Raw genomic sequence first — 12,663 nt, 5'->3', positions numbered from 1 at the left:
ATCCATCCATCTATCCATCTATCCATCTATCTTGCTCCTTGTTTGTTGAGCACTCTCCCCACTGTTGAGGGGTTCATTTAAGAAGTTATATATATAGCTGTATAAACCCATTAAAGATAATATCAGAAACCAAATTCCAACTTGAAAACAGGCAAGGAGGTAGAATACACCGCTAGTGGGCCAGTTTTACACCAGACATTGACCTCGAATTCTGGCGGAGTTCTGACGTCTCATTCTTTTGACACAAAGTGGAACTGAAAAGCTGTTGTCTGTCCCGTCATGTTGGCAACAGCAGGACATGCCTCAGATACTATACACCACAACGCATGTGTTAATGGCTGACTCAAGCATGGACTATTATAAGCAGCGGGTTCCAGTTAGCAGCAGTTGGTCAGTCAGTCAGTCAGTTAGACAGACAGACAGACAGACAGACAGACAGACAGAGGAGAGCTATGTGAATGGACAAGGGGCACAGAGACAGAGAAGGGCTAATACGCTGTTACCTAACTAAACCCGGAAAACAACAACCAATCCCTGTGAAGGATTAGCTCGTCCCCCATGCTGTAAGTTAACCAAGAATAACATAGATTAAAGGCGCTAAGTGTATAATGTTGTGTGACTGCTATAGCTGTGTGCTCTCACCGACTCAAGAGGTCCATTTACATGCCCGCCCCAACATGGGGCCGTGTTTGGAGGAGGGTCTCCAAGCGTAATATGTAATGTGCATGGCCAGAAAACATACTTTGATATCGATTGTAGGTTAGATTCATGTTTTTTTTTTTGACTCGAGGCAACGGCATGGAAGGTCATACGATGCGTGTAAATGTGAACCTCCCTGGCTGCTCCCCTTGGAGTATCCAATGACAACATGCTGGAGGTGACGTAGTTCCAGGCAATCTGCAGCATGTTCAGGGCAGAATATATTTAGAAGTCTTCCTCAGACACACTCTACATGGAAAGCACTTCAGCAGGGCCGCTAACCATAAATGCTCTCCTCAGGGGGCCCTGCACACATGCACATTTTGAGGGGGGAAAATGTTATTTGTTGCCCTTATGCGAAAGCACACACGCCTGGAATGACTTTTGCAGAAGAAGGCAGATAACTATAGAGCCAATGTATTGTATCCTCCAGTCTCTGGATATATATCTAAGACTCAAACCACTTTGTGCTCGGGGTTGGTTTGTACTTGGGTAAACACATCTATCTCTAGGAAGAGTGTAGTATCTACTCTGGTTAAAAAAAAAACTGGATGGTTCAGTAGGTTAAAACGTGACCTACATTTTGCTCTGATGTCACCCTTCCTTCCTTCCTTCCTTATGTGGACAGCAAGGACCAAATGCTTAGTGTTTTGTCGGACACACGACACATCTATTCTGGATATCCGTTAAATGCAAGATCAAGCGCATGCAGACTTGATTGTATTTGACAGATCCCACTGCTGCATTTTACACATTTTATATGACGCAGAGGAACTGCCCTCAGCGACACCCTATCGGTTCACGCTATTAATGAGCCGAGCCCCAGCACAGCGAAAACGGGGGTCTTCTATATGTCAAACCAGATGCTCGGCATGTTCCCTCCCTCCCCCCCCAGGGATCATGTCTGTCCCCTCTGTGATGGTGCTGCCCCTGCTGATTGTCATGGCAGCAGGGCTCTACTACATCTACAATGAGATCATCCAATTCATGTCCAAATCCTTGGTGCGAAACAAAGTGGTCGTCATCACAGATGCCGTGTCAGGAGTGGGGAGCGGTAAATAATCTTTCTTTTTTTCCCCCCTATTTTTACGGAAATGTGCACACACTTCCCTTAATTATGCAACGGGTTCAACAGTTGGGTTATCACGAGGGTGATTCAGATCTCCTGTGGCCTCTTCCCCTGAGCTCCCTTTTTTGTTTTTTGTTTCCCCCCCCCCATGCTCCAGAGTTGGCTCATATCTTCCACAAGGGAGGTGCCAGGCTGATCCTGTGCGGGACTAGCTGGGATAAACTGGAGTCTCTGTACGACTCCCTGACAAGTGACGCCGATCCAAAAGAGGTGAGGAAATAAAATACATCAAAGATGCACATACCGGCAGCGGGTCGTACGTCTGACGCAAACGTGGCCACGTCTAGACAATCCCCCGCACATCAATCAGCGAGAATTCACGGTACAATCAGGTCACAATGGGCTGGTTTGCAGGCCCGCCATGTTGACGGTTTTGGATTTTCGAAGTTGAATAACTGTGGAAAAATTAAAAAAAGAAAATATATATACACACCTGCCGCTCTCCGAATGCTCCTAAAATTGCATACATTTGCATTAAAATTAGTTTTAGATCAACTGTGCAAAAAAAAGGTCACGGTAAGATCTACCTAAAACGACTGTGGGCGGTCAAAATGGCGGCGCGTTATTTGTACGTCATCGCGCGCGTCACGTCACTATTTATGACGCGTGTTGGTCGCGTCATTTCCTTCGCGAGGGTCATCGCTCTGCCCTAGGAACACGCTAGTGTCCTCCAGTGCAGAGTAATGGTCTAAACTGGATTTTCTTTTTTATAATTGCCAACATGTCTGGGTACAGACGCCATTACAGACGCGTCATGACTACCACCGACGCGTTGCAGTATTTACAGGTGTTGGACAGCGGCCATTTTAAATTGTTTGAAAAATAGTATTAAAGTTATTGAAATGTTAATTTTGGTGTCAGTTAGTTTCATAGCGGACATACTAATACATGCAATGCATGAATATCTCAATTGGGTGTTTATCTTGACAGAACATGGAGTTTAAAAACCGTGGGCGGTCATTTTGACGGCCCATGGTCGTTCTAGTTTTTAAATCCCGGTCGTTGTTTGGGACTGTTTCAGTGGTTATTTTTCAGTTCTTTTTTTTTTACATTTCACGTTTTATAGGCCCTGTTACGTTAGTTAGATTAGCAACATGTGTTTTCCGTTTTGTTTTTCAGGTAATATTTTCACTTTTTTCAATTTTGCTATTCAAGCTCGACCATGTCTCTCTGAAGTTTAAATAGTTTAAAAATAGTATTATAGTTGTTAAAATGTTTATTTTGGTGTAAGTCGTTTCCTAACAGACACATATGCAATGCATTAATATCGCAATTGGGTATTTATCTTGACAGAATATAGAACTTAAAACCCGGCCGTCATTTTGACCGCCCATGGTCGTTTTAGGTAGGAGTGAATGTTAAATCACCCCACCCTGCAGTGAAAAACAGATCTTGCACTTTGGCTGCAACAGATATGAGAAAACAGACCCCACTATTATCTTACAGTCATTGATTTGACGAGAGTACTGTATAACCCAGTGGCCCTCTTGTCCAAGGTGTCTCACAGAGCAGGGTTCTTATGATATAGCACATATATTGTGCATTTCCTTCGGATCCATTAGTAGAAAAAAGGTCCTTTTAGATTGCAGGTATGGATCAGTGCATGACGCAGTGATCCCGCAGCAGGTTTTTGGAAAGGCAGAATTGCTCAGTTCAGTGCTTTTATCATTATCTTCTGGTATATATATATTCCGTTTCACAGATCGCTGCTTCCTCCCCACGCACAATGGCAGGATATCCCCTCTGACAGTACGCTGTCCTCCGAGTATCTTCTATACAAAGGCCAGACCAGATGTGTATGGGAAACAAATCACATGCAACCAAAATATACCCAAAGATAACAATGTTATCCAGCGAGAAAACACATGAGCTCACAACCTTTGCTTATGCTTCAGCAGGTCGTTTAATAATTGTGCAAATTCATTTGATTATGTGACCTTTGCATAGCATATATTTTGACATATAGCCTCAATATACAGACGGATGACAAATGAAAGGAAAAATCTGGATGCTTGACCCCTACAGTGAGGGGGTCCGGGGGGCGCTGTTGTGCTGTGGGGGGCATTTTCCTGGCATGGTTTGGGGTCCATTTGTCCCCTTAGAGGGAAGTGTCTCTGCAAATCAATACAAAGTTATTCTGAGTGATCACCTTTATCCTATGATGAGTCATCTCTATCCTGATGGGAGTGGTCTCTTCCAGGATGCCAACGCCCCCATCCACAGGGCATGGGGAGGGGGGGGTCACTGAATGGTTTGATGAGGATGTAAATGATGTAAATCATATGCTATGGCCTTCACAGTCACCAGATCTCAAACCCAGTTGAACTCCTACGGGAGCTTTTGGTCCGACGTGTCAGACAGCGCTCTCCACCGCCATTATCAAAACACCAGATGGGGGGATATCTTTTGGGAGAATGGCGTCCATCCCTCCAGTAGAGCTCAGAGACATGTAGAATCTGTGACAAGGAGCACTGAAGCTGTTCTGCAGGCTCCTTAAGACCCTTTATGTTGGTTTTCCCTTTCATTTGTCACCCGTCTGCGTGTATGTGTGTGTAATCCAGTGAGTCAAATAAATTCTTTATGAGACCGTACAAGCCTGTTTCATGCTGTAAGAAATCCTCAGCTGTCAATCTGACAATCACATTGACAGCTGATGGTTGCTTATGGCATGAGACGGTACAGGCTTGTACTGTCTCACAAAGAATTTACTTGACTCACTGGATTATTTTGCTTCTTATTTGTGGAGCAATTTCCCTACCATCGAGTGTTTCTTTTAACAGTTTTATATATACGTATAAAATCAGTTGTCCTTCACGGTGTCTGTACTGGATAAGTTGCCATGATCCTGGGTGCCCATCTTTGCCCAGACGTTTGCCCCCAAGCTGGTGATCCTGGACTTCAGTGACATGGGCAGCATGCCGGAGGTGGTGGCGGAGGTGGAGGAGTGCTACGGCTGTGTGGACGTGCTGATCTGCAACAGCAGCATGAAGCTGAAGGCCCCGGTGCAGAGTGTCTCCCTGGAGATGGACAGGAACATCATGGACATTAACTACTTTGGCCCTAGCAGTCTGGCCAAAGGTAGAGCGTCCTGTGAGAACCCACCCCGAATTATCACCAGGGGTTACTGTGTGTTATCGTTCACCCTCATATCAAGTCACAACCCTGAAACATTGCATGCAAAAGATTTTGATTTATTTGTCTGTCGCCGGTGGTGTAACTGGTTGCTGTGGAGTAGGATTTTGCTGGAAACAATATTTACCCAGCTTGGTGTTCTACGTATCCGGCTCAGCGGACAAACGTAGAAGAAGAAGGCAGGTAGTGGGGCAGTTTGATTAAGTTAAGTTGCTGTGGGCTGCAGCAAGATAAGATAAGGCAGAGCGATAGATACCCTGCTTTAAACCCGATCGATTGTTTAACTAGTTGTTGATAACCCCCATTGATCGTGACAGGAGTGCTGCCAACAATGATTTCCAGAAGGTCTGGACACATCGTGCTGGTCAGCAGCATCCAGGGCAGACTGGCCGTCCCCTTCAGGAGCTCCTGTGAGTTTAATGTTTCAGTAATTCAATAATTCCCCCATGCTGTCTCCAGCTACAGACAACCGTCTCTCGGGCGGGATATTGAGTTGTTGGTCTCAGTTTCTGCCTATACCCCTGCACTTCCCCGTAACTATGCTAACAAATTGCTGGAATTTCAAACATCGCCCATCATGTTCTCACAGTGTGGCGGAACAGGCGCGGAGAATTCCCGCGGGGAGAACGAGAACGATTAGGGCACATTACCCCCCCCCCCTACTACCCCCCCTACTACCCCCCCAAGACATGTGTAGGATGAAAATTATTTATCATGTACGTGTGTCTGTGCGTGTGTGTGTGAGTGTGCACGTGCGTGTTTCTGTGCGTGTGTGTGTGCGTGCGTGCGTGTGTGTGTGTGTGCGCGCGCGCGCCCTTGTTAGATGCGGCATCCAAGCACGCGGCCCAGGCTTTCTTCGACTGCCTGCGGGCCGAGGTGGAGGAATATGGAGTACATGTCAGCACCATCAGTCATACCTTCATCAACGCCTCCACCCCTCCACCCTCTGACAAACCTGCGCCCAAACCAAACCGCTTGGCTGCCTGTGAGTATACGTACGGCACAGCAAGTGCCGAGTGTGTGATGGCGTATGGGAGATCGCTACCAGGGACCCGATGTATGTTGATCAAACGCAAATCTAGACCCGTCTCTTCCTCTTCCTCTTCCTCTTCCTCTGTCACAGATATCGCCAGGCAGCTGACCCACGGTGTGTGCCCGTCGGTCCTGGCCAATGAAATTGTCCGAATGGTGAACAGGAAGAGGAAAGAGGTCCTGCTGGCCCACCCCATCCCCAGAGCGGCTCTCTACCTCCGCTCCCTCTTCCCCTCCTTCCTTTTCGCCGTGGTGGCTGCCGGAGTGAAGGACTCGGCCTTGGCTGAGCAGATGCAGTGATAGAGAGGCAAAGAAGGGGCGCGAGGAAGTACCAGAGCCCAGCTGGAAACTTACGCAAGGAAATGTTAAGTGGACACGTTCCGCGGAGAGGCATCTGCAGCGTGTTATGATGATTATAAGTCTGGCTAATTAATGCTTTCACAAATTGCGGGAGAATATCTGATCAGTGCTAGGTGGGTTCGGCCCTGTGACCGTGCCGCCAGTCTGGCTCAAAAAGCGAGCCGGTCCAACACCAGCACATCTACTCTGAATATAGCAGATTTCGAACTTGTGTCACCGTGTCTTAGATCAGCCAGAATGTCAAAAAAAAAAAACTGGATGATTTTTGTGTTCATGTACAGCCGATTGACGGTTGACCGTAAACGCGTCGTTCTGCTTTTTTTGTTTGCCAAGCAAAGATAAATGGAGCAAAACTAAAATGATTTGTTTGCCGCCTCCCTGACTGCACAAATACACACACACGGACTGTGCGAATCACGAATAACCCCGTTCCCTTTATAAATCCCCATGTCACTTAGCCTGCTCTTATTGAATTAGTCTCATGTTGTGATCTTGTGATGTTGTTATCCTCATGACCGCTTTGCTCGTTGCCCGCAGTTCCTCGGCGGTCCGCCAGGTGGCAGCAGGACGCCACTTTTAGCAGAACGAGGCCGTTGTGCCAAAAGGATTACGCTTTTCAACCCTTTATCCTTTCAGGGTAAACGTATTTACCCTATCAGATTATTAGCCCCCCTAATGAGCTCGCTGCGAAAGGGGTGAAAAACAAACACCATCTGCTGAAGTTTAATCAATATCCTTGCACTTTTTGACGCACTTACTGTCTCATCGTGAAGGCTTAGCTCCTGATGGGGCTTAATGCTGTGAAATGGATATATTGGGCAATGCATAATGGAATAAAACTATACCACTGTTGAAAAAGTATTATCCAGGAATGATAGCTTGAAATGAAATATTTAAATAGTGAAAGAGACTTTTTTTTTTGGGTCTCGGCACTAACACGGTATCACAGGAAATATGGCATGTCTGGAGGGATATTCAGTTCACTGCGCCGCAGACATTTTCATCGTTAGTTTCAGTTTCAGTCAGTGGTGTAGTGGAGGGTACACACAGGTATGTAGACCCCTTCTTCTGTCAGTTTACAGCATAACCAGCTATCAGCCAAAACGCCACTGAAATATGGCGGCACGGTGGCCCAGTGGTTAGCGCTGTCGCCTCACAGCAAGAAGGTCCTGGGTTCGAACCCCGGGGTTGTCCAAACTTGGGGGGGGGGGGGTTATCCTCTGTGTGGAGTTTGCATGTCCTCCCCGTGTCTGTGGTGGGTTTTTCTCCGGGTGCTCCGGTTTCCCCCACCATCAAAAAGACATGCATGTTAGGGTTAACACTCCTGTCTGTGCCCCTGAGCAAGGCAGTGGAAAGAAGAACTGGAGTTGGTCCCCGGGTGCCGCAGCTGCCCACTGCCCCTAGCTACACAGCTAGGATGGGTTAATAACGGGGATTAATGAAGTATATCAAAATTGAAAGTGTGCCCACTTTCTCCTTGGTTGACCTACCCGTCCAGGTCGCGGTAGGTCTTCCTCCTCAGCCACCACCTCACCGCTGGGTTTGGTCCACTGCGCTGCTTTGCAGATGGGAGATGCTGTGTTGTGGATTATCCCGAGAGGATGAGGTTGGTGGAGTCGGTCTGCATCCGTGTATTGTGTGCACGCTGCTCACTGTATACACACTATGACTACGTCATGTAGCCAATGACGTGTTTGTGAGGCCAAACACAAATCCACCAAAACATCAAGGAACTCACGCGGACACAGAGACTGACGCGGACACAGACGGTCTGTCTGAACCGTGTGTGCGCGTGTGTGCGTGTGCGTGCGTGAGTATACCAGGTTTTTCTATCCTCATGAGGACCAAATGTCCCCATTTGGACAGAAAAACCTGAAACCACCTACCTTGTGGGGACATTGTATGGGTCCGCATAAGAAAGTGTGTGTGTGTCTGGATGAGTGAGCAGAAGGGAGGAGGTGGGGTGGGGGTGGGGGTGGGGACGGAGAAAGAAAAGAGGGGAAAGATTGAGACAAGCAGAGGGAAAGACACGAGACAAAACGTGGCGTCAGAGAGGACGGGGAGAAGGGGCGGCGGTCTGAAGTCCAGCTGGCGTGCGTGGATCTGTGTCCTCCAGGTCAGTTCTCCCCTGGGGAATTCCGGGTCTTTTGTCTCCCGGACCGCTGGACAGGAAACTGCATCTCATACTAACTCCCATGAATAAAATGCAGCCCGCTGACATTTCCACGTGGTAAAGCGCGAGGACTCCCCTCTTTCTCCGCGAGCACTCAGCTGGACCCTCCAAATTGGCGTTCTGATCCGGCACATTTGCATATCACGCACACAAAGCTCGTGAAGCCATGTCTGTTCCATGGTCTGTGATCGAGGCTAGACTACAGTACTAATAACTGCCCCCCCTCCCCCCCACCGGGTTCTCCGGGGACACGGACGCTTCACGTTTTGCCAGCTGAGAATTTTCCAGACGTAGTGCACGTCACGTGCTTAGAGGTACAGCAACCTGAAGTATATATCAGCCAGCAGTATGTCTTGACCCCCCCTCCCCAGCCTAACCCCCCCCCCAGCCTTAACGGGCTCTCTCACTCATCTGCCACAAGCAATATGTTGCTACCACCACAACACACGTGTGAGATAATTGCCTTAAGGCAATTTTCCAAGTGACACATTTTTAATGCCGGGCATGAGTTATACACGAGCCTCACCTCGCAGGGACATCTCCCTCCCTCCCAGAAATGGGCTTTTCATGAGGGGGGCGATCACCCTTATCAATATTTAAAGCCCGACTTATTGACACTAACCTGAGTTATGGAGGTTACCACGAGGCCATGGTAATGATTCCCTTGGCTTTCCACACACACACACACACACACGCACGCACGCACGCACGCACGCACACACACACACACGCACACACACCACCGGAGGGGCTTGCTCTCAGCCTAAAATATTGAATCATGGCGGATGAGTGTAACTTGGAACGTGTGTGAGACGGTCATTTATTTGTCCATCTGTAACTTGATATATGTTGCTCCGTAGCCCAGCTACAAGACACCCAGACACATAGAACCCATATAGGTGAAAGGTTTTCATAGAATAAGCTTAAAAAAGAAGGTTGGGGCGTCCGGGTGGCGTGGCGGTCTATTCTGTTGTCTACCAACACGGGGATCGCCGGTTCGAATCCCCGTGTTACCTCCGGCTTGGTCGGGCTTCCCCACAGACACAATTGGCCGTGTCTGCGGGTGGGAAGCCGGAAGTGGGTATGTGCCCTGGTCGCCGCACTAGCGCCTCCTCTGGTCTAACCACTGCGCCACCGTGCCGCCCTACTGTTCGTGGGGGAGCTGGGGGGGGGGGTAGCGTGATCCTCCCACGCGCTACGTCCCCCTGGTGAAACTCCTCACTGTCAGGTGAAAAGAAGCGGCTGGTGACTCCACATTTATCGGAGGAGGCATGCGACCCTCCCCGGATCGGCAGAAGGGGTGGAGCAGCGACCGGGACGGCTCGGAAGAGTGGGGTAATTGGCCACGTACAATTGAATTGGGGGAATCCAAAAAAAAAAGAAGAACAAGGTTTGAACCATAGCAATAGAATGAGAGTAGAACAGACATTGAATTGTTCGCCGTGGTCGTTTGAGTAGCTCAAAACAAAATGGCGACTGTAGCGAGTTGTTATGGTGATAACACATGTCAACGGAGCCGTAAATGTTCGCACTAATCCACTGTTCGTTTGGTCGTTACTTCAAAAACATCCATCCATTATCCGAACCGCTTAGCCTGCTGTCAGGGTTGCAGGAGCCTACCCCAGCAGTCATTGGGCGGCAGGCGGAGAGACACCCTGGACAGGCCGCCAGACCATCAACCGCACACCTAGGGACCATTTAGTATGGCTGATTCACCTGACCTACATGTCTTTGGACTGTGGGAGGAAACCGGAGCCCCCGGAGGAAACCCACGCAGACACGGGGAGAACATGCAAACTCCACACAGAGGACGACCCCCAAGGTTGGACTACCCTGGGGCTCGAACCCAGGACCTTCTTGCTGTGAGGTGACCGCGCTAACCACTGCGCCACCGTGCCGCCCTACTGCAAAACCGATTGAAGAAAAACAGAGTTCACAACTTGCTGCAAGTCGGTTTATACGGAAGTTCATTATTAACGGCGGTCACTCAAAGTGAGTAGGACTGTCCTCTCCATTGGGTTGTCTACTTGTGGGTCTTCAGATGGCTGTAGAGGCCGATCTTTGACCCACACACTTTGGTGCAGTGTGGACAGGGGAAAGTGGTGGTGGTTGAGCCTTTTTCTCTCTGTCCTTATGGTGCTGTCACGTTTCCTCTGCGGCACAGTGGAGTTCTGTTTCATGGCGTGCAGCTCCTTCCTGCACGGATTTCTTCCAGGAGCGCCTATCCAGTGCAATGTGTTCCCAGTTACTCGATGTGATTTGGAATTTCTTTCAGACTGGTCTTGATATTGTCCTTGAAACGTTTCTTTTGCCCGCCAGGAGCTCGCCGACCTTCCTTCAGCTGGGAGTACAGGATCTGTTCGGGGAGACGTGTGTTAGACATGTGGATGACATGGCCTGTCCATCGGAGTTGGTGCTCCATTATTGTGGTGGTGATGCTAGCCATGTTGGCTTCTTGCTGAACTGACCCTCGGGATCTTTCGTAAGGATCTTTGGTGGTATTGTTCTGGGGCTCTCCTGTGCCTGCTGTAGGTGGTCCATGACTCTGCTCTATACAGCAGGGTAGGGACAACAACAGCGCTGTAGACCAGGATTTTCATTTGGTCCTCTAGGTCTCGGTTTTCAAAGACTCTTTCCCTGAGTCTGGTGTAAGTGCCACTGGCACAACTCAGGCGACGGTTGACCTCAGAGTAAATGTCAGCTTTTGAGGAGAGGAGGCTGCTGAGGTAGGGGAAGTGATCAATGTTTTCAAGAATTTTGTTTTCTCTTTTATGGTGGGCTGGGTAGATGGCTGGTTGGGGGGAGGTTGATATAGGATCTGGGTCTTCTTGATGTTTGATGTGAGACCCAGAGCTCTGTATGCCTTAGTAAAGGCATTCAGAATGTCCTGGAGGTCTTCTACGGAGTGTGCTGCGATGGCATTGTTGTCTGCATACTGAAGCTCTATGATGGTAGTGTTGCAGACTTACTTCTTGGCCTTGAACCTATTAAGGTTGAAGAGCCTGCCATCACTTCTGTATAGGATTGGGATCCCTGTGGGAGCTTTTCGCCAATGAGGTGGCAGCAATAAAGATGACAAGCAGGGCGGGTGTGATGATGCGTCCCTGTTTGACCCCTGTTTCCACAGTGAAGGGCTCTGAGTCAGAGCTGCTGTTGCTGGGCACTGTGACTAACATGCCATCATGTAGAAGCCTCAATATTCTGATGTATTTGTCGGGGCAGCGATATCTTGATAGTATGCTTCACAGAGCCTGGCGGTCTACTGAGTCAAAGGCCTTTGTCAGGTCTATGAAGGCCACAAAGGCTGCTGTTGTTCACAGCATTTTTCCTGGAATTGGTGTTCTGTAAATATAATGTCCGCTGTATCTCTGGATGGGCAGAAGCCAAACTGAGTTTCTGGGAATACTTCCTCAGCCAGGGGTAGCAGTCCATTTGTGAGGACACGAGCGAGGACTTTGCCTGTTGTTGACAGGAGTGAGACGCCCCTGTTGTTTCCACATTCTGCTTTGTTCCCTTTCTTGAATATGGCCACTATTAGAGCATCCCTGAGCTCTGAGAGAAGTTCTTCTTTTTCCCAGACCTTGAGGAGGAGGAGGGCGTGGATGTGGTACAGGAGCTCTAGTCCACCTTCCTTTAAGATCTCAGCTGGGATCCGACCTGGACCGGCAGCCTTGTTGTTCTTAAGGCTCCTGGTGGCATCTTGAACCTCTGTCATGGTGGGACATTCCCCCACGTCTTCTCTGATGGGACTCTGGGGAATGTGGCTTGCTACAATGGTCACAGTTCTTTGCAATGGCAGCGGTTCAAATAGAAATGGGCACCACGCTGACCATCCTGCTGTGTTGATTTGAATAAGAAAGTCTGTTCTACTTACTCAGTTTCTATGGTTTGAACACGTACAGTACACTCTTTAATTTCAATTTTGATCATGGCGTTTTCAGTGCAGTAAGGAAAAGCCATGTGAAAACTCAAATGCACAGGCAAATAGTGTAGTGTCGATGATCCGATGGCAATCCAACGCAAGGCTAGACGTTTTATTATTAAAGATGTTCGACTGCAAATCCCAGTATGCCGGCTGTACTCTTTTCCTTCCTATGTTTCTGTTGTTTTTAATAGCTATTCAAGTTTTACTTCCATC

The 12,663-nt window shown here is 48.6% G+C and overlaps 1 protein-coding gene across 1 annotated transcript; it reads left to right on the top strand.

Annotated features, from left to right (window-relative positions):
* The first annotated feature begins 414 nt into the window (after window positions 1–414).
* Window positions 415–6,481, top strand: dhrs7cb (dehydrogenase/reductase (SDR family) member 7Cb). The gene is made up of 7 exons (XM_056297550.1): window positions 415–563; window positions 1,595–1,753; window positions 1,926–2,038; window positions 4,696–4,906; window positions 5,278–5,370; window positions 5,784–5,945; window positions 6,084–6,481. The coding sequence occupies exons 2-7, from the start codon at window positions 1,600–1,602 to the stop codon at window positions 6,290–6,292; spliced, it is 942 nt and encodes a 313-aa protein (XP_056153525.1). The 5' UTR covers window positions 415–563; window positions 1,595–1,599; the 3' UTR covers window positions 6,293–6,481.
* The last annotated feature ends 6,182 nt before the right edge of the window (window positions 6,482–12,663 follow it).

The sequence above is a fragment of the Lampris incognitus genome, chromosome 17, assembly GCF_029633865.1.
Source record: "Lampris incognitus isolate fLamInc1 chromosome 17, fLamInc1.hap2, whole genome shotgun sequence".
NCBI classification, from domain to species: Eukaryota; Metazoa; Chordata; class Actinopteri; order Lampriformes; family Lampridae; genus Lampris; species Lampris incognitus.
This window is presented reverse-complemented; position numbering and strand designations above follow the sequence as displayed.